Source organism: Falco punctatus, assembly GCF_963210335.1.
Source record: "Falco punctatus genome assembly, chromosome: 3".
NCBI lineage: Eukaryota > Metazoa > Chordata > Aves > Falconiformes > Falconidae > Falco > Falco punctatus.
In genome coordinates, this window is record NC_137582.1 from 87,885,478 (window position 1) to 87,907,757 (window position 22,280).

The 22,280-nt window shown below is 39.8% G+C and overlaps 1 protein-coding gene across 12 annotated transcripts in view; it reads left to right on the top strand.

Moving 5' to 3' along the window:
• The window catches only part of PTK2 (protein tyrosine kinase 2), a 224,227-nt gene that overhangs the window by 59,944 nt on the left and 142,003 nt on the right, over positions 1–22,280 (top strand). For 3 of the 12 annotated variants that reach the window (XM_080381081.1, XM_080381083.1, XM_080381082.1), the window contains exon 1: positions 3,296–4,066. The exons of 6 other annotated variants lie outside the window; for them this stretch is intronic. In XM_080381081.1, the coding sequence (XP_080237207.1) occupies positions 3,925–4,066 (142 nt within the window). In that variant the 5' untranslated portion in view covers positions 3,296–3,924. Of the gene's footprint in view, positions 1–3,294; positions 4,067–22,280 lie in introns of those variants that run through there. 3 more of the 12 variants (XM_080381070.1, XM_080381080.1, XM_080381084.1) reach the window with 2 other exon arrangements.

The following is a 22,280-nucleotide window of genomic DNA, read 5'->3' on the forward strand; positions in this document are numbered from 1 at the left end:
TGGTATGCTCATCTGGTAGCAGAGATACTGCAGAAGAGGAACTGGAAAAGAAATCTTCATTCTGCTGTCAAACACTGCGTTGATTCAGATCTGTCTGCTTTCTTCCCAAAGCTTCTGAATACTGAGTTTAGTTTCTCAGGGTAATGGAACTCAGGCAAGTATTGTCTGTTTGGTCCTGTCGTGTTTCCTTTCCCAACAGTGCTCGAACTTGCCAGCCAGTTTGATCAAAATTTGATGACTAGAGATATTAACTGATGTGAAAATAATTGGTTGAATAGCGAAGAGATCCTAATGATGCTCTTCACTGAGGGAGAAACTGTAGTTAGTACTCTGCTGATTTAGGTATGAGACACCCCACAGGAGCTCAGTCTCTAGGTATAACCCTAGAGAAAGCCAAGCTTTGCCAGTTCATCCGACAGGCATTTTAGATCTTTATTTTTGTGTGAATAAGCTTGAGTGAAAAAAATTATACAACCTTTTATGTGCCTCCCAATTGTACAAAACTGCTGTTTAACCCTTTATTCCACAAGGCTTTGTTATTTTTGCAGTTGACTTCACTAGGAGACAGCATCAACCCTGCAGGCAAAATTAAAACAAAACCTAAATGCTTTGATACAATTCAAAAGCTTTTGACTTTCCCCCTCCCTGCTTTCAAAAAGCTGATGCTGACATGCAGTAGTCTCTAAAACCAGGCTGAAATTGAGCAACCAAAGTCACAGTTAGTAGAAAAGTCTTGACTTCAATTTCCTTGGAGGCAAAATGCCATTTCTTAGCTGAGGACCTTGGCCTGTCTGTTGTTACTGGGGTAGTCTGAGTGTTTTCTGGTTAGAATGTGTTTTTTAGGAAAATGGACAGTGCTTCTGTGTGGCTTTACTATGAACTGATGTTAATTTTTTAAAATTAGAGTTTTCTTTGATATCTCTTAGCGTAATTGCTTACACAGTGAGTACTATGCAGATACTATCAGCGTATGTCAGCATATGCGTCTTGCACAACAAGAATGAATGTTCCTGTTCCACAGTCCTAATTTCTGACAGATGTTCCTTACCTCGGTAAATGTTGTAATCTGATTGGCATTACTTAAAAGAGATTATTTTACATAAATGGTACTCAGATACCTACTTGATGTGCAGTATTTATAAAATGTTGCAAACACTTGGTATTAAGTATACTAGAGACATAGTTAACTTCCCCAGTTTGGGGGGTGGTGGGGGTGGTGTTAGTCTGCCTTGTCTTCTGTTCTATCCCTGCTGCCCTCCTGCCTGAAAGTTTGGGGTTTCTGACTTTCTGCAGAACACAGAATGTTATTTGAAAGGTGAGAATGAGCATATGTCTGCTGGTTACTCCTTCGAATAAGAAATAGAAATTCAGTAATTTTTGGTTTTAAAAATCAAGGAAGCGCTTGGTTTCTTTTGAAAAGTACATGGTCAGAGTGTAAAATATTGGATAACTTGTAAAATTGAATAAAGAATTTCTCGTGCTACATAGTACCTTTTCACCTTCATTTTGTAGTCTAATATTACAAGAAACTATGTCCTTGAGGGGAATGATTGTAATAGTTGTATCATCAATAAGGATAGCCGTAACAGCAGATAGTGTCTCCTGACACTTGGATTGATAATCTGTATTAGTCTCATCTGTTAAAAGTATAAAGAAAAATGTGAGTCCACATAATCTGTTTATTAAAATTCTCCTTGGTAGTGCACTCACCAGTTGATATTTAAAGGGTTGGTGGTTTGCGGTTTTTTTCCCCCCATAAATAAAACTTAATTCAGGCCATACCATTTTTACCTTTTACATGTATTGGGTTTTTTTTAGTTTTCTGCAAAACATTTTTATGGAAGAAACACGGAGTTTGTTTATTTTACACCCTAAAGCACAAACCAACTTAGGGAAAACTAGAGAACTATCTGCAGCTTTCTGTTTTGTAATGAAACAAGACTGACTGGCTCAAGGTCATCAAGGAAGCCCATGGCAGAGCTGGATGCGTAATAGCAGCTTTCCTGTGCTGTGAGCTGCAGCTTGAACTCAAAAGGCGCCTATCCTCTGCCTCTGCTCCTTCGCTAGGCATGCCAATACAATAATTTGTGTTCTAAATACTACTATAATGTGGTTTGCTTTATTATGGAAGGTAAATACAATCGACCTTGTTGCCGAAAGTATTTGGCTGGCTGTGTAGCACTTTGGGGGCTTTGAAAACTTTTTTTTTGGGGGGGGAGGAGGGCATGCAGGCATGTCTTCAGTTCTCTTTGGCTTTCTTCAGCCCCAGAAAGAGCTTTGTGCCTGAGCAGTGATGCAGAACATCTGATGGGCCTGGTTGTGGCCTAATCTAACTTTTTCCCCCCCTTTTTTTCCCCAGTGAATATTTATTTTTCTCTTTTAAATAGAGAAGAAAGCAATACTTACATGCAGTTGCTGCATTTTTTTAATGAAGAGTTTAACAGACACCACCGTAGTTCTGCATAGCCAGTGCATTGACAAATGAAGATTGCAGTATTATAGGTAAAGAAAGGTAATTAAATGTATGCTGTAGATGAGCATGATGAGTACGTGCCGCTACAAGTAGGCAGATAGGCTGCTAGCTTTAGATAAATTCCCTTTTGGTTATAGTCTTGGATAAGCCTTATGCCTTACTGCTGAGGGCTGGGAGCGAGAAAAGATTACTGTGTAATATATGTAATACATAAAGGACTTTAATGACCAATGTGATTCTGTTGTTCCTGTTGATTTATTATTTTTAATGCATATTTTAGCTGAATCGGTTGTTCATAATTTTTGTGAAATCTTTTGCTAGGAATAAAATGGATATTTTCTTTATTTCCCCATACATACGCTGTGTTGATAAAAATGCTTTTGCATGAGTTTATACTCAGTTTAAAAAAAAAAATAAATTATCGTAAGCAGTTTTGATGTGGCGTGCTGCTAAGTTAAGGAGAAACGCCTGTCCGGCCGGGGTGACCTTCACCTTCTGCTGAGCAGCGGGTGCAGCAGCCCAGGTTTCGGAGGGCCGGCCGTGGGGCTGCGGCGGCTGCTGCTGCTGCCCTGGCTGCCCTGCCCTGGGCTCTTTGCTCTGTAAGGCAGGGAACGCTCTCGGGCTTCTGCCATCGGGAACCTTGTGCTTGTCAAGGCTGGCAGGTGGTGATGCAGGGTCTCTTCCAGAAACTTCAGCAGGAATTAGGGTTAGTTACTGCACACTTATAGAGGGTGTAGGGGGTCTTTTTTTTTTTTTTTTCCTTTTTTTCCCCCCCTCCTATTTTTTTTTCAGTCCAGCCGGTATACAAGCATAGACAGAAAACACCTAAAAGCGCTGCCCCACCGCCGAGGGGGCTGGGGCCGCACCGGCAGCGCCGGGAACGGGCGGGGGAAGCATCTAGCCGCCGCGCCGCCGGCCGGGCCCGCTTTGCGGCTCAGCCGCTCCCGGGGCCGGCTGGCAGGTCGGTAAACAGGCGGCTGCCGGCTGCCTGGAACAGAAGGGGGAGATTAGCATATTAATGTGGCGCTTGCTAATCGCCTCCCCTCCTCCCTCCCCGCCTCCCTGCTGAATGAAGGCAGGAGTACGGGCACCCACGCTCACTCTGCTGCCTGCTTACGCCCTCCTCGGTCGCTCACCCGCGGGAAGGGATGGTTCGGGCTTGCCATCGCCGAGGCGGGAGAAGATGAAGCCGCGGCGCGGTGCCCCCCTGCCGCCGGAGCCGGAGCGCGCTGCCCGGGGTGCGCTGAGGGGCCGCGCCGCCGCCGCCGCTCCCGCCGCCAGGTGAAGCCAGCGCAGCACGGCCGGGAAAAGGGGCAGCGGTTCTCCTGCCTCGCTGGTGGGTCGAGTACTTAGAAGCGGCTCCCAGCCTTCCTCCCGCCCCCCCCCCCCCCCCCCCCCCCCCCCCTCCTCGCAGGACCACATACCGCTGGAGCACTGAATTGGGACATTGTATGCCGGAGCCTGGCTTGAATCTCTATACGGTCGGGTGTATGTGGTTGCTGGAAGTGGCAGGCCAGCAGGCCCCGAAGCGAGCAGGTGCTAGCTATATGGAGAAAAGCGGCTGTAGCCCATTCCCGATATGCTGGGCTAAAGGTACACATACCTTCTTTTATATATTTTCTTTTTTCCTTTTTATCCTCTGCTAATTTAATAAATTACCACCTGTGGGTCTGTAAGGTTTTTCTCCTATCAAGGAAAAAAACAAAGCTAGAAAACAATATTTTTATTTGGGTCATGTGCTTGTAATGCAGAGGAGTCCTTGGGATCTTCTTTCACCTGACGGCTGTAATGTTTTAGTTTTTCTCTCTTTGCTTTTCAGAATTATTTGAAATGGAATAGTGCTTGAGCTGTTTGGTTTTTACTTCCACCGATGTGAGGATCTAATGGCTTTGTTTTTGATCTTTGTATGTTTGAAACCACTGCGAGTGTAACTCTGCTTTCGCTTACCTTTCAGAAGAAGTAGTTTTCAAGTGGCTGATTATTGTAGGTAGGATTTACGGTGGAAGACTAACATATTTTTGTGTGATGTCTGAGAAGTTGCCACCTCTGTTATTCACCCCCAAGAGACAATAAGTAGCCACAAAGCATGCATTTATTACAGTGAGAGGGTTTGACTTAACATTGAGGCTGAACAGTAATTAGATGGACATGTGAAACTCATTCGCTTGATTATCTTAATCTACATCCCCTAGACATTAATATTCACCCTATTATAATCTAGAAGGTATTTGTATGTTGGTGTTGTGGGTGGGGGTGTGTAGATGAAGATACAGTACAGGGATTAAGCTTGAAATTTTGCTGGTAGCCAAAGAATCAAGTCTTCCTTAGATGGAGAACAACTGTAAAAGGTTGAGTGTTGCTGATTGTAAGCATAACTTACCTCGTGTTCACTTTCATTTCAATGCACTTTCTTTTTTGGAAGAGAAACTGGCAGTGAAGTATTGCGTCACTGTAATCTTGGATCACAGACACAGGCAGTTACTCCAGAAGTTCAGGGGAAACATATCTGAACTAAGGATTTGGTAGGAGTAGATGATAATTAGTTGTCTTGGAAAAAATAACAGGAAATTTATTTATAACTTTTATTGTCTCATTTTTTGGAGGACATACAAAGGAGCATTTGACAGAGTCTTTGTCTTGCATGCTCTCTGCACCTTGCTGAACTGCCTAGGCTAAACTAGCATTTGCCACATACTGACATGTTATAGTAGCGCATATGGTAAAAGTAAGTTAAAAAGAAATCACAGAACTTGGAACACCACATCCTGGTAGTGTCTTATAAGTACAGAATCTGTCAGCTCACTGGGGAATAATAATAAAACGGTGGGTAATGGTAGCTGCTGGCAACAAAGCTAAAATGAAGCGTGCTTTGCTTTTAGTAAAACTTATCATGAAGGGGTAACGGCAGTGCCTACTCCTGTGTGTCATAAATTGGGTAACAAAAGTGTTAGATGAAATCAGGATTCACCTCCTTGAACTATTGTGAGGGTCAGAATGAAGGTACTTCCCCAGAGAGTAATTTTCAAAAGCGGGAAAGAAAAAATGTTTTCAAAGATGAAGCAGGTTGTTACCATCTGTTGTTAAGGCTGGTTAGTATTGGGGATATTGGTTTTCTCCTTCCTGAGCTAGCACCAGAGGATGACTACAGCAGGGCTAGCTGCTTCTTGCAGAAGGTGGCTGCATTGGGCCATGATAAAAGGTATCGATTCCCCCCCACCCACTCACAACTAAAATGAATGAAAAACGATCCCTCCTCCTTCCCCTGGTTGCCTGTGAAGTATTCTCCAAACGTAATTTAAGGGGAGATGGCTTATCCGGCCTCCTCTGCCCCGAGATAGAGAACAGCCATGTAATCTCTTCTTATTCCTGTTTGGGGGGAGAAGGGGGATGCCAGGAGTTGCGTAAGAGGACCAAGGCAACAGAGTCTTTGCAGCTGCCAATTGTGATGATTTCTAGAAAAAGTTATATCTCAGCCTCCACGAAAAATAGGACAGATGAGAAATAGCTTGTGCTATATTTGTCGCTGAAGGGTGGCTGTTCTTTAGCTGATGAATACTCTGTATACTGCTCACCAGCTTAACCTTAGGGAAATGAAACGGATCTGGCCTACTTTGATGAGGGCTGTGAGATATCTACAGTCAAAGAAAGGTAATCTATTAACGAGAGAAACATTTCGTTTCAATAGCTTTTTTTCTGTCTCTTTGGCTTTTCTGTTAAAGCATCAGGTTACCTGCAGCAAAAATTGATAAAACTTTTAGAAGTATTTTATGAAGTCTTAAAATGTAACCTTGATGTATGTATTTTATTATCCATAACTTCTTTCTAAATGATCCGTTCTCTTCTTGAATGTGACAGATTAAGCTTTCAGTGTGTTAGGTGTGATCTCGTAGCAACATTCGTTCCTTGGAAATACCTTGAAATATTTAAGGGAGTCTGTGTTCATACTGAGTGTGCTTCTACCTTTTTTTTTTCCCTCAGTGTTCTTAAATCTAAATTCTTCAATCTTCTTAGCAATACTGCGTGATGACCTAATTGCAGTCAATACTGTGTGCTCTGTAGGACTGCATCAAAGAATAAGATGCTTTCTTTATAAAGTATTCGTGTAATCTGTTTTGCCTACTCAGTCCAATCTGAGTAGTGTTACTGAATTCAGTGATTTAGTTTGGATCTGCATACTCCAGATTTGAGAATATTGTGGTTGGTAAATGAAGAGAAACTGTGTGTTTTGTTTACTGGCATATTTCTTGTCAGCAAGCAAGTCTGTATTACTTTGTTATCGGTAGAAGTAAGATGTTTTTGGCCACTCTCCATCCCCCTCCTCCCCACCCCCCCCTTCTCTTATTAAGTAATTTGAAACTTAAAATCTCTGCTCTTGTGGAATAAACAGCCTCAAGCTCGGTTGCAGCTTCTGGGGATGCTGAAGTGGGTGTCTTTGTCCCTGAGAAGGCAGTAGTTCTTTTCCAGCTAAGTACTGAAAATTTGTGCTGGTATCATGCAAGGATGTCATCTTTCTGACTGTAACAGTAGACTAGAAAGTAGTCATGGATCGTTAAAAACTTTTCACTAATATCTCTAATCTTAGGTAAGATTAGTAATTGTATAATAAATATATTGTACCTTGATTTAGATGCTTTTGCTAGTGATCTTTCCCTGAGTTTCATGTGGCATGCCATTTTAAGCTTACAAAATTACTCAGTGAAAGAAATGTAAATGTAACAGTTAAGGATCGTTCTGCTGTGTAGCTGTAAGTTATCCACCCCAAGAAGGAGGAAACTTCTTGAATATCTTGCATGTGAAAAGCTGTTTAATAATTTATGAACAATAAAATAACATGATGTTGTTAAGTGTATGTCATGTGAGTAGTTAATGAAGGGTGATCACAGTTCTTGAGTTCAACTGTTTCTATACTGCTTAAGACAATCAATCTCAATTCAGTCAAATCCTTGTCCTGATACTAAAAAAAAAAAATCAAAAATTTAAGATAGCTATGTTGTGAAATATATTTGATCAGCTGGGAAGGCATTTTACCCTGTTTTTATTGCAATCTGTTAATGTTGCAATCTTTTTTTTTAAGTGATAAGCAATTCCAAGTTAAATGATGGGGTTTTTTTGTTGGGTTTTGGGTTGTTTTTTTTTTTCCCCTGATGTTTCAGGATGTGTGTTCAGATGGAGCCTGTTGGTGATCTCTTTGAGTATAAGCAAGATAGATACATAAAAAGTTCAATGCTGTTTCTCCTTCATCTCCATCTCATAAGTCTCTGCTGTTTGGCTAACAGAAAGTACTTGGGTGATAATTTTTGGTCCAACAGACTCTTAGATTTTTAGGTGGTAAGTAGTCAATAGAAGGGGCAGGGTGATAGGAACAGCATAAGGAAAATTGCCAATACCACTAAGGGAGGCAGATTTCTTACCTTTTTTGACACAGACGCTGTATATATAACATAGAAATATAATGGGTATTGTGTATTAGGAAAGAAAGAAAGCCGTTCTGTTAGTATGAATGTTCTGCTGCATCTTCACAGTGAGTTTCAGTTGAGGTGACCGGAGGGAGGCACCCACTCTTGCACTTTTGTGAATCTGTAAGTGTAGTTCAGGAATGCCATGAAGTGCTTTTCCCTTGGTTTCCGAGGGCCTAACAACTGGGAAAAGAGCCTAGTCTGTCACTTGACAGTCTGTCGTTGACTTATTAGAGTGGCTTACATCAGACGCTTCCTTCCAAACCATAAATTTACCTAAACTTTTGTTAAATTTTATTAACTTAGTGGCTTCTTAATTGTGAGACTTTCACACTGTTAAAGCATCTCTTCTTTCAATTTGTGTGTGTGCCTAGGTTGTTTTTTTTTTTGTTGGAAATCTTTGTGTGTATATATATATCAAAGGTTAATTTCATTAAACAACTAATTTTCAAAGGCAGTTATGACTGTGTATTTTTAAAAGTAGAAAATAGTCTGGAAAACCCGAGGGATTTCTTTCCTTCAGTGTTACAGTACAGGGTTGGGTAGCATTGATGTTCTTCAAAATGTATGGGAAGTATGCAGCTGTGAGAGTACTGATGCGTTTCCATTAGAGTGATTTGTTTCTTATTCAAAGACTACTGGAATAGAAGATGGAGCTTGAGATATTTTTACAAAAAAGGAAAGTGATTGTTTCAAACACTGGGGGAGCATTTGGTGCCCTGTGTAATGGAGATGTATGATCTTATCAGTTGTAGCACCTAGTAATGAACCGGTGAACCGGCATGGAATTAACTGCCGATTTGCCTGGGAAAAACTAAAACTTAATGCAAGGAAAACAAAATGGTTTAGAATAACCTTTCGAAGATGCATTAGAAAAAGGCTGCAGAGCAAAGTCTGGAATTCACCATTTAAGAGAATGGTCCGTTGATTGAAATGATGCATTTTTGCTGAAAAGTTAAACAGGCGTTCATGGCCTTAATAGCTTTCTTACTCAGTTTGTATTTGAATTCTTTCATCAGAAGTCACATTGGTTTATATATTTTTATTTTCTATATGGCACAGATATATGTGCACACACACACTGACTCAGCATCATTTTTCTTACCCAGTTAGCCTGGCAATAGTTGTGATATTTTGAAATCGGTATCCTTAGATACTGAAGATGATCTTTTTACCTGTTTTTGTGTTTTTAGCTAACACAATTCATTGGACAACTGATCTTCATGCACAGCCTTTATTGGAAGGACTGTTGTAATGAAATATGCTTTTCTGACTGGTGTTTGTTTTGTAAGAAATGCATCAGCTTGTCGCAGTCCTACTTGCTGAAGTGTTGCTCAAACAGAATAGTTGCAAATTCATGTCTTGTAAGAATTTTGGTATGCCAGCAAAGAGTATGTAGTTTCCATTAACTATTAGTCTGACACACGCACAGATATATATGTATATAAAAATATTACAGTATCTGTAAATTCGTGACCTGACATGGATTTGTTCATGATATTTTATTAAAAACAGGAGACAAATTAATTTATACTGTCACGTTACAGTAGGCAAGCCCGTACAAGCTGCTGGGTTCTATAAATTAGCACAGCAAACAAAAGACAGATATAAGGAAATGTCTTTGTAACAGTTATATTAAAACAAGCTTAAGTACAGTACATCATAAATGTTTTTGATTATAGCATATACAAAAATACTGTAGCATTTGTGAAGATTTAATCATCTTGCAAAGTAAATGAGATCACTGCAATATCTGTTGTTGAATCCATGTTGAGAAATACTGATGCCAGTGTTTCTGGACAGGTTGTAAAGGAAAGGGACTGCTGAGCTTATGGAATTAACTGGTGGTTGCTCAGCACTTGTGTGATGCTTTATTTACCAGGATATAGGAAGAGGATTGGATTTTCCTTGTCTGATACTGAATGTAGTTTAGTAAAGATGTTATGAAAAATATTTCTGGGTGGAATTCAGTCTTGCTGAGTCATTTCATTGAAAATAATCTGCATTGAAAATAAACAAACTGCATTTGGTTGTTGTTTTTTTTTTATTTTTTTTTTTTTTTTTTATTTATTTGATAACCAGGGTTTGTTTCTTTGCCCGGAGAGAGATTGCTTATTACTTTCCCAAGCACCATCACCACTTTCCAAAATAGTGTTTCCCCAGCCAGTGATTTTCAGATCCATAAAACTAAGCACTAGGGGTTTGGTTTGTCTTTTTTTTATTTAAATTGGACTCACTCTGCAAATTTTCCTCTCTTGCTTAACTGAGGAAATGTCTAAGGAAAAAAGCTTTTTTTTCATGGCTTGAGTCTCCTCATCTTGAGTAAGTACAGGAAGAAAATCATTGTGTGACCTTCAGTTCTGCCATTGCTTGCTACATCTGCTCCCAGCAACTGAAAATACTTCAGGGAAGAGCTGTAGAGGGTGTCATGTCAATAGACGAAGAGCATAATAAACTGAATTGTAGCATTTTGAGACGGAAAGCTAAACTTCGATTTCAATTTGTACTGTAGAACTAAAGGTCTCTTTTTGTCAGATGAAAATTGAGTAGTCTCCACTTCTCCTCTGCGTCCAGTGTTTGATGGTTCGACTTACATTAGCTGAATGGGCCCTCAGCAATGTGGCAGTTTCCTTTCAGAATTGGAAGAGGTATGGATGTAATAATTTTAAATGTTTCAAAAATAGCGATGGAAGGCTTTTGCTTCTCAACCTTGTAGAAGATACAGATGGTCTTCACTGTTGTGTTATTTATAGTATGTGACACCCTGATGTTGTCTGACTCAAAATTGAAAAATGGTAGTGTCTTCCTTTCATTGCATGCTTTTTTTCTGGTTCCTATAAGAATTTGCCCAAAGCCGATTCTACTTACAGTTGTCAGTAAAACCAGACTTTTCTTTGCTTGAACGGAACAGTACTACTTCTTGATGAAGCTAGACTAATTACTTTATTGCCAGTATTTGGTCATGGATTCCCATAATGGTTGAGAAATCTCCTTTAGTAAGCATCTAAATGTTGTAGCAAAGAAGTTTTTCATCACAAGTAGTTGCATGATGAGTATTGGTCTGCAGTCCTGTTAAATCTTTATTTCTAGGGAGGAGATGGGAAGGAACTGGATGTATTCCTGCAGCTTCTCAGCTGGCTTCTGATGATAAGGGGCAGTAAGATTTAAGCTCTTCTCATGGGCTTCGTGCTGTTACGTGTGCAACTTGGCAGTAATCTGTTGTCTTTGCTGTTAGGGGGAGATACTAGTAGAAATCGTATTCCTGAAATCCTGGTGTTTTCAACTCAAAGGGGCTTTTGTCTAGTCTGTGACATGATGGTTGGTCAAGATAAACTGAAGAACTGCAACAAAGATACTTCAGAGTAAAGCAGCCTTTTCAATTTGATTGTAACACCTGATTCCCATACAACAACTTGCATTACCAGTCAACTTGAACAGAAGCTTTTTGTCCATTCGGGTGTTAGATTGCAATGGTCTGGAATCATACTGGCAGAATTAAAAGGCTGCATTAAAAGGTCTCTGATTTATGGTTATATATAACTGTACCTGTCAAAAGGGAAGCATACATGTGCTGTAGATGCCCATCCCAACCCTTTACCGCAGGGTAAAAGTACCACTCATATGGCAAGGGGTTGTGCATCGGTGGTTCGTCCAAAGGTGCTGGCAGTGCAGTGCTAATTAGTACACTGCTTTTATCACATGAGTGGCAAAGAAACTGATGATTTGCACCCTAAGCTGTTGTTGATGTCCTCTTGCAAAGTGGTGAGGTGGGCATATAGCAGCAGTGCCTGTCAGTTCAATTTGTTGATGTTGTACCAACTACCTAGGTTTTAGCAGAAGGTAGGCTTTTCTGTATATGTTTCTATATCTATGTGTTCTAATACTGAGGGGGTTTTGCTCATGTTATGAGGGGAGGACTTAATGCCTGGGGTTTTCTGCAGAGGTAGGAGAATGTCATTGCAGTGTTGCAGTTCTGCCCTTGAAATGAGGGATTTGTACTTTTGCTGCTGAGTTCCTTCAGCCACATTGCTTTTATTTTTATATCTTCATATATATACACATACTTATAGAGTATATGATATAAAATATGTAATATTTAGTACATAAATAATACATATAAACTAAATGAATAGATAACAAGGCATTATCAGTGCTTGAATACACCAAGATCCATTAGTTGTTCTTTCTTCCAGTCATTCTGGGAGTTGTATGCATTCTGGTTTCATCTGATGGTGAACAAACTTCTTGCTGGTTTTGGATGCGGTGATCTAGTTTTACTGAAATAAGCTGTGTGACCTTCATTGGCCAGTAGCATTGGATGTGATGTTTGCAGTATCAAGTTTGCATGTCTAAACATAATTTAAATATATTTTGTCAGGCTGGAGATGCAGTAAGAATTCCTTTGGAATGTTACTCCTATCTGTCACATCTCACTTCTTTTCAGAACTCTGGATGTGATAGCGTACTCAAACTGTACAAACAGCACACAGTGATGAAGAACAAGGTATTAAAGTAGGAACAGCAGCATTTCCTATGGCTGCGGCTACCTAAAGACTTCTGTGATGAACCATGCTTCAGGTCATTTTCTGAACTCAGAATTACTGAATTTCTTATTGTAATATGCTGAAATGAAACTGGAGTATATTTCATCCAAAATCACTCATTTCTAAAATTTGAAGGGAAAGTAGTTACGGCGTTGTTGTGTCCAGTCTGTTCTGCAAGGGAGCAGTGACTGTTAAGAGATACGAGTGGGGACAAGCTGGTAATAAGAATTATCTGAAATCAGGAGCAAGCACATGTTAGATACACCTGGATGCACAAAGAGGTCATGTTGGTTATTCCCATTTCATATAGGAAAAGCCGAGCAAGCTCCTTGGTTTGGCTGGAGGTGCGATTAAACTGCATGACACCTTGTGACTTGTGGGAAGCAGTGGGCCAGGCTGTGTATTGATCAGTGGTGCTGCTGTTCCTCTGAGCAGGGCTGTATTTTGCCCTTTCTAGCAAAGGGGAAAGAGAAGGGCTGTGGATGTTGTCTGCCTGGTCTTAGTAAAAAGCCTCTGGTGCCATTTCCCACAGCATTCTGGAGCAACTGGCTGCTCATGTTTTGACAGGGGTACTCTATGCTGGGCAAAAAACTGGCTGAATGGCTGAGCCCAAAGAGTAGTTCTAAATGGAGTTACATCCAGCTGGCAGCTGGTCACAAGCGGTGTTACCCAGAGTTTGGTGCTGGGGCCTGTTCTGGTTAATATCTTTATCAATGGTCTGGACAAGGGAATGGGGTGCACCCCCAGGAAGTTTGCAGACACCAAACTGGGCAAGGGTGTTGATCTGCCTGAGGGCAGGAAGGCTCTGCAGAGGGATCTGGACAGACTGGACCGATGGGCTGAGGCCGGTTGTACGAGCTTCCATAAGGCTCGGTGCCGGGTCCTGCATTTGGGTCGCAACAGCCCCACATAGTGCTATAGGCTTGGGGAAGAGGGGCTGGAAAGCTGCCTGACGGAAAGGGACCTGGGGGGGCTGGTTGACAGCTGGCTGCACATGAGCCAGCAGTGTGCCCGGTTGGCCAGCAGCATCCGGGCTCGCATCAGGAACAGTGTGACCAGCAGGACTAGGGCAGTGATTGTCCCCCTGTACTTGGCACTGGTGAGGCCAAACCTTGAATCACTTCTGGGCCCCTCACTGCAAGAAAGACATTGAGGTGCTGGAGCGTGTCCAGAGAAGGGCAACGGAGCTGGTGAAGGGTCTGGAGCACGAGTCTTGTGAGAAGCAGCTGAGGGACCTGGGGTTGTTTAGCCTGGAGAAAAGGAGGCTCGGGGGAGACGGACCTTATTGCTCTCTGCCATTATCTGAAAGGAGGTTGTGTCAAGGTGGGTGTCAGTCTCTCCTCCCAGGCGAGAAGTGATGAGAACAAGAGGAGGTGGCCTCAGGTTGCACCAGAGGATGTTTAGATTGGATATTGGGAAAAATGTCTTCCCTGAAAGGGTTGTCAGGCATTGGAACAGACTGCCCAGGGAAGTGGTTGGGTCACCATCCCTGAAGATACTCAAAAGACCGCTAGATGTGGTGCTTAGGGACATGGTTTAGTGGTGGACTTGGCAGTTCTGGGTAATGGTTGGATTTGATGATCTTACAGGTCTTTCCAACTGAAATGATTCTATGTTTCTATGAATTTTTTTTCTACAAGAGAGAAAAGGAGGAAAGTACTGTATATTTAGTGTTTCTGTAAATAAAGTGCATCTAATGTGAATGTTTTATTCTTAGTGCTTTTTTTTTATTTTGTTGTCTTTAATTTTTTTTTTACTGCAAGATTTCCTCTAATTTCTGTTGTTGTTCCTGTACTCTAGTTAACAACCATCTTGCTTACTAAAAATAAGTACTAAGAAGCACTACTACATAAAATAAATGCTTTCCTAAGTGTTAACATTTAATTTTTATGTCTCCTGTTTCGATGCTGAGTAGAAAATAGTTTTAGTTGCTAAACATTGACTGGAAAGTAGCAGTAGATTTGGAAAAGTTGATACCGTGTTGCAGAACAATGATGAAAATAGTTGTAAGCATCTGCTCCATACTTCTTGCAGGGCATTTGTTCAACAATTTAAGGAAAAGCATAACAGGTTCCTTAAAGAAGAGTGAGGAAAGAGTGAAAACTATAGTGAAGTGCTTCAGTAATGCTGTCATTAGACACCAGCTTCATTTAAGTAATGAATGTCATACAGTGGCATAAAGCACTGGCGATCACAGCCCATACCTCTTCCCTGCCAAGTCCTGCCCACTTTACCTGGTGTATGATACCCCCCAGCCCACTTCCACTTAAAATACTGAAGTAGAGAATTGATTTTTTGAAAGATAGTTTGGCAATTAAAGAGAAAGCAAAACCAAGAATGTACCAATCGCCGACCCAGTGTGAGGATTTTTACAATTGGATATCTGCTTATTGAGCTGATAGAAAGGAATTTGAGGACTTGTTGCACAGAAAGTTTGCAGTAACTTAAATACACAAGTATCTTTATTGTCAGGTATTCAAATCTGCTGTTCTCCTGGAAGTCCATAGGTATGGTCATCCCTTTGCAAAACTAAGGCCATACCGATGAAGGGTGGATCCTGCACACTTTGTGTTGATGATTTGTTAGTTATGGCATATGTGTTCTTTGACTTGGTGGTACAGTGTAATTTGGCACTGAATTTTTAGATGGCGTATTATTTCTGGCTTTGAATACAACTTCTACATGTTCTTTTCCCTTTCCTCACGCTCCTTTCAGGCCAGAGAGATACTGTTTGTTTTATTGCTGTGAACTGTTTTGTTTAGCATGTAAGAGTAGTTTATATAAATGTTATAATAACTTGATTTATAAGTTCAGAGCTTTCTGTCGAAACAACATCTTCATAGGAATATTCCCAATGTAATTTGTTATATCTTTCTTTAATCTTAATTTTGTTGCGTTAAAACAAACAAACAAGAAATTTAAGTCTCTTATGTCCTGGAAGAATTGACAAACCCTATCCAAAAGGTTTTCTTTGTAAATACCTTATGTTGGTGTATACCTTTGTTAAATGCCTTATAAATCAAAACATCAAGGTAAATCGGTAAGTTTAAGATGGAATATATGCTGCATAGCAACATACTCCTCTTTTTAAATTAAACTCCAAAAGAACAAATCCATTTCTAAAATACAGTTTACATTTGAAAAACGAGGAATAAAGGATTATTTTTTTTCTGGACATTTATCTGATTTATAAAAGCAACAATTCTTAATTTCAGGTATTTTATGTCAAGTATTTTGCAGGTGATAGAAAATTGAACAGTTAAAGGCAGGCATACCAGTGAAATAGTTGTTTAATTTTTTTTTAAAGTCCTCTCCTTTTACATACTGTTAAAATGACTGAATTGCTATGCGCAAGGGAAAATGGATAAGAGATGTTTTTAACAAATAACCTAGTAAATGTTAGTAAATGTTAAAAACACCATAAGTGTGCAGTAAATAGAAACTGAAACAAGTTTTTGTTTAATTCTGGTATCAGTTATCTTCTCTGAAATCTTTGAGCTTCGAGTTTCTTTTGATTAATTAAAAAATAAAAAAAAAAAAAAAAGAAAAATCTTCAGTTGCCTAATGTAAAAAATTATTGAGCACAGATTGGGGGTGAGGAACTTCTTCCACAGTTCGGGATGGCCATAGAAACCTCAACTCCAATGAACAAATCTTGACAGAAATGCAGCTTTCTGATCTTCAGTAGGAGCGCGTTAAGGGATAGTTAAAATAAGGGAGTTAATGTAGCCTGGGCTGCTGCTTTTGCAGTGAAGAAACATGCCAGTATGTTCCTGAAGGGTTTTTTTTCTTACAGCAACACCCTTCCCTGTGTACCTTATGAAGTATAGCAGTGAGGCAGGCTGTGCAGCTGAAGTTTTTTGCAGAGAAAAATAGATTTTTCACAAGAAGAGTGGAATGGGGATGATTTCAGTCTCTTTATTCACTGACACCTTAAATGAGGAAATAGTGTTGCACATTAATGAATCAGAATTCGCTCTTAAAACTTTATAAATGTGTAGTGTTGCAGTAAGTGAAAGGTGGTGCTTGAGGGTGTTTGTTTATGGGTGTGGTCAGTTCTTGTTTATTTTTTGTTTGTTTTTTGTTACATGAAGGGTAGACTAAACCATGAAGTCTCATCAAGTTTGCTGCTCTGTACTGTTCTTCATATTAGCCAAATATTTCTTCTATTTGCCTCTTAAAGTGGGAAAACTAATTTCCTTCTGGAGCGTGAAAATAATTTGCAGCTTATTTCTTTGCAGCAAATCTTATTAACGCTTAATGTCTTGAAGTTTACATTTGTGTAGAAGGAGCATAGGCGCTACACCTCCCAAACCCTGGCAGCAGAGCAGTATGTACACCTTGTCCCACAAGGACAGTTCTGTTGTCCGGGTGGAACAAAAATGTTCTCGAAGCCTGACAAGCTCTGCTTTTTGGCTCTTTGCTTCTCTCATCACCTCTTTTTGGTGTCTGTCGTTCTTCTGAGTAGTGTTGTTATTAACAGAAGAATATAGCTGCATTTTGAGTGAGCTTTTCTCTTTGAATGCCTGTCATCTGTGAAACTCCCTTCACTTGATCAGTGAAATATGCTGCAGCTGACTAAAATGTAATGGAAACCTGTTTCAGGCAAATGCTGAACATTTTTACAAAACATACTTTGACATATACAAAATATTGGGAAATAATTAGAGGTTAGGTGTGCTTATCCTGCCATTGCCTGTGCCAGGTGCATTTCAAATAAACCTTTTTCCTTTACGCTTCATTGTAGTCATTGTCATGTGTTCAAATGGTCTCTGGCCGAAAAACTACTTTTAACGGGTAATGTGGAGCTTCTACCATCTCTTTGAATTCTGATCCCTGGCTGAAGATCTGTAGATGGTGCAGTGATAGTTAACTACCAGATGCTTTGTTGATTTTGGTGCAAATTACAGATGCTCATCACCTTGTCTGCCTTGTATGCAAACAAGCCTTACCTGTCTGTCCTGTTCCCCAGGAATTTCATCAACTGCTGTCTGTGTCCAAATTTCGGAATTAAAAATTTCATTGTTGTAAGAATGTATAAAATTATAAAACCTACTCTAGTACCAGAACTACTGTCTCATCTAGTAGTAAACACTCTGCTCCTAAGGAAAAAAAAAAAATAATTGTAATTGTTTTCAGTAAACAGGTAATTGGACTATTTTTTTCCTTAACTTTTAATAGTAAAAGTTCCTACAGATAGGAAGTTCTGATATACTTTTACAAATGTGTTCAGTATTTCACAAATATACTTTCCATGCCTTGTTATTCTTCATTTGTATGTATTTGATAATACCATCCAAGTGCATGTTGCAAAACATAGCATCAGATTGATTATTTATTTTTAGAAGATGGTTGTATGTCAGAAGAACATGATACTAGAGCAGTTGTAATTGTCCAGTTTAAAAACACTTCAGAAAATCACTGTAAGTTTCATGTGTGGCTCTACTGTTAGGAAATGCAAGAATAATCATAAATTAATGTATGCCTGAGGCCTTACATTTAGTCTGTTATATACAGACTGAAGTCTGTTACAGAAACAAAACTTCGAAATGTCAGCAAAGCCATTACTGTAAAAACCTTGTTTTTCTTTATTGAGATGCAACATATCTTCCATTTCCATGCTTTTTCTTTATTTAGTATGCCAGGTCCAAAATAGAGATTACATAGGTCTGTTGGTGACCTAAAGAACTGCTTATGTTTGTTATTAGGGAGCTGTACATAGGAGCTTTGTAGATCAGCAGGATCCTCCGTGGTGAGGTAGGTAAGCCACTGGAATGGTGAGGGTTAGTTCAACCAGGAAGCTGGACCCTCTTTTTTGAACCTGCTGCTGAACGCCATGAGAGTTCAGGCACTCTGACTTGAAGGTGTCACTTCTTCTCCTCCCTGTTCTGTCTTCACATTTGTTCCTTTTTCTCTCCGCTCTGACGCTTACTCAGTATTTCTCTGTGCCATTTCAGTACATTATTATTAAATGTTCTTTGTCTCTTTTAAAATCTGCCCATTTAGTTCGTCAAACTCATCTGGGTATCAGCAAATAGTTGATAAATGACTTTAATGGAAACGGGGAAAATATATGATGGAAGTTGAAAATGAGACTTGAATTTTTTAAATTGGTATTTTAACCAAATTATTTTTGCCTTCTTTAATCATTACAGTGGAGGAGTTCCTCTTCCTCTCCTACCAGTGCTCTGTCCTCCTTCTCCCCTCTTCACCCTCTTTTGACCAGGTCTTGAAAATCAATGAATGCTATTTAATAGTTTAGCGTTGGAGGCTCAGACCTGTCAGATTTGGACCGCAAATGATTCGTGCGGGTGTACTGACAAAAACAAATCTCACCAATACAAAGCTCACTCATTTCTCTAATCCTTTTGTGAGTGCAGAGAAGATGATTTCTGCCTCCCATTCATGTATTATTCCCCCCCACTGTCCCTCAAATGTAGTCCAAGAGCAGGAGCTGACATACCCACTTGCAGCTGCCAAAAATGGGAAGCCTACTCCTCCCTACTGCTGGCCATGTGCTTTTGCTATTGACTTTGTGCTGGCTCCAGAGCTTTTAAAAGCTCTTCTTGAGCCACTTGACCTTGTTTAAATGGACCTCCCCCCCAAAAAAAAAAAACAAACAAAACAAAACTAACCCCCCACCAAAACCTGAAAAAAAAAAAAAGCCTGAACGGATTTCTTCTGTCTTAGTAAGTAAAAGCAGCTCAGAATCTGTTTGAGAAGCAGCAGGAGGCCACAGAAGGGAGTGAGGGCTGCGCAGTTGGGAAGAGAGGATGAGGAAACACTTGGCAGGGAGGAAAAGGGGTAGCAAGTTCCGCAGCTTTGGCAGCAGCAAGGACAAATTGGTTGTATTAAGTTGGTTCAGTAGCCTGTGGTGACAACTTACTTGCCTTTGAAAAATTAACTCAGACTTACATAGAAATACATTCTTCAGAAGCAACGGTATGTCAGTTCTGTAGCTTCTTACGTGGGTAGAGTTGAGAAACCAGACTTAAATTCCTTTAATGATATTTGAACATTAAACTGCACATAAGAACTTGAACTGTGTGCAAGAAAATATTTGACAACTTCTAAAAAAGCTCTGAAAATATTATGTGAGTGATGGGCCATCTGTAGGTGTTTTTGGGTTTTTTTTAGACATACCTATATGAACCCTTATAAGGATCAAAATATATGATCTAGACTTCCCTGATGCATTCATAGATGTGCTTTTTTCAGGGATTGTTTAATTTTCTGATTTGTTCTATCCAAGAAAATAATAATGTTATTTAGCTTCTTTTGGTTTTCAGACTTGATGTCAATCTTTTCCAAGCCTGGAAATCATCATCTTGCACTGGCAACTATTGATTTGATAAATGTAGTCTATAAAACATCAGGCGTGAGAAAACTTGCGAAGCTGGTGTATCTGTATTTTCATCTGAACCTTCTGGAGGCACTAAGGGTCACATTTCAGCTTCAACAGTAGAAGCGAGAGGTTAAACTTCTATGTATGTGCTTAATGTAAAAAAAAAAAAAAAAAAGCATCACATCACTGGTGCGCTTCCTTTGACATCATTTCCCATCTGTGACTATTTCATGAGACCATGTGAGCATGGCTGTCTCTGCAGTCCATCCTTGTGCTTCTTCAACATCCACTGCATTAGAGACTTTTGGAGAGTCTTTTTAATACCCGTTCCTGTGTCTGTTGTCCATACCTGTCTGAATTTGCTGCTACCATCTGCCTCAACAGTCTGCTGTCCACTACCTCCTGTTTAGAAAAGATCTTTTGACTGAAACTAATCAGGGGATTAATTTTAGGGTTCTGCTTATCCATCATTGTGGATTTTGCAAATACTGATCAAGTTCTCTGCTGGAGTCCCAGCTTTTTTAGGTTCTCATGTGGCTGCTGCTCTGCCCCTTAATCATTTTAGTTGTATTTATGTGGACTTCCTGGGCGGTACTCAAGATGTGGTGGAAATTGCATTAAATTTTCTACTCTGTTGCACCTTGGGGTTAAAATAGAATAAACTTAATCTGTAGTTCTCTGCTGGCATGGGATAGAATGCTGAAGATACTAGACACCCACCCCTTGCCTTTAGTAAGCACTGACAGAACGGCTTCCAAGTCATAAAGATCCTGAAGACCCAGTTTCAGGCTAAAATTAATAGTGCGAAGAAATATTTATCCTTTGATTGAAATGCTTAATACTATTTTATCTGTGTTGTTTTTCCTAATGCTAGCTACTGTACCAGTATGCATAGGGGTTTGAGTGATGGTAGGTACCTCTGACCTGTGAAATACTGCTGCATGGAAAAAAAATCAATTTTTAATGTGGAGGGTGTAATACCTTGGTTTTGTGCAAAAATGTATGTATTTTTATACTCCTTGTTGAAACAGATTGTTTTCTTATTTTTCTCACTAGCTACTATGAAGTGTACTTACTTTAAAATAATAAATATAAGCATATTAAGAGCACAGATTGCAAATATATAAAAAAATCTTTGCTTCCTGAAGCTCATGTGCAAAGGTGTTTTAATTACCGAATCCTCTTGTAAGAGATTTATGTTTTCAGGCCAGGAACAACTCAGTATTTAAAAAACTGCATGTTTAAGTAGCTCCCCCAAGTTAATATTTCTGTATGTTCTAATAGGGGCTGAAGGAAGATTGGATTGATAGCTCTGTGTATATTGTTGGCTTATGGAGGTGTCTTGTTTGTGTAACACCAACTTAATTTATTACCACCTGCTGTTTCTGCAAATGGTCAGATTGTTGTACACAAATAGCGTATTTCATCATTATGATATGGTGAGGAATTGATGTATTGTTTCCAGGGAAATAACTGAATAGAACAAAAATGAACTATAAAGTAACAGTTTCATCTTTTTGAGTCTTCTTAATGCCTGTCCATGATCAAATACATTATAAAAGATGCAGTACATTGTGTGGAGGTAGTGAAACCTGCTTACTTGATTTCTTCAGGTTTGCTCTAGTTTCTTGACTGTGAAGCTGTTACACCAATCATCCTTCATCTCCTTTGGTACCCTCCTGTGATGAGGGACAGCATACACTGGTGCTTCTGGACCTGAGCAAGTGCTGATAATCTGTCATGTTTGTGCTCCTTAGCCAGCTGATGGGCTGTCAAGGAATGTGCAAAGATGAATTTACTACTGATTGTTGTTTTTTTTTTCCCAAAATGTGCAGCAATTGAATTACCTGGTATTTCTTGACCCCTTTCCAAGTTGTTTGAAATTAGATAACTGTCAGTAACCAACAAATCCCCGGATTTGTTCAGGTGGGATGAGATGAGCTAAATGAAACAACACAGACAGTTGCTTTAATGGAACAGGCTGAAGCTCATTGTGGCTCAGGCTGTTGTGTTTATTGCCCACACATTGCAAAGCATGATGTAGTTTTGACCCAGGATGCTCCTTGTCCTGGGAGGATGCAGGGGAGAGGAAAACAGTGCCACATGTACCGTGATAGAGTATTCTTGAGATGTTCCTGATGATTTCTTCCACAATTTGAAATGACAAAACTGATGAAGCTTAATGGTAACAAAACTTGTCATGCTGTAGAGGACTGAGCCCTGCTCTTGCGAGTTCCAATGAATTTTTCTACTACAGACCAATATGTTACCCTTTGAAGTATTAAGTTTCTCTTTCAGAGACCTTTGTTGAAGGAAGCCCTAATGTAAGCATATTTAAATGGGCTAATAACTAGTTTAGGAATGGCTTTTATTTTCCTTGTTTAAAAACTTCAGGAAGTAGCTGAGTTGGAAATAGAATGGTCTAATTGCAGCTGTTACAGTCTTCAACTTGGAAGTCTTAA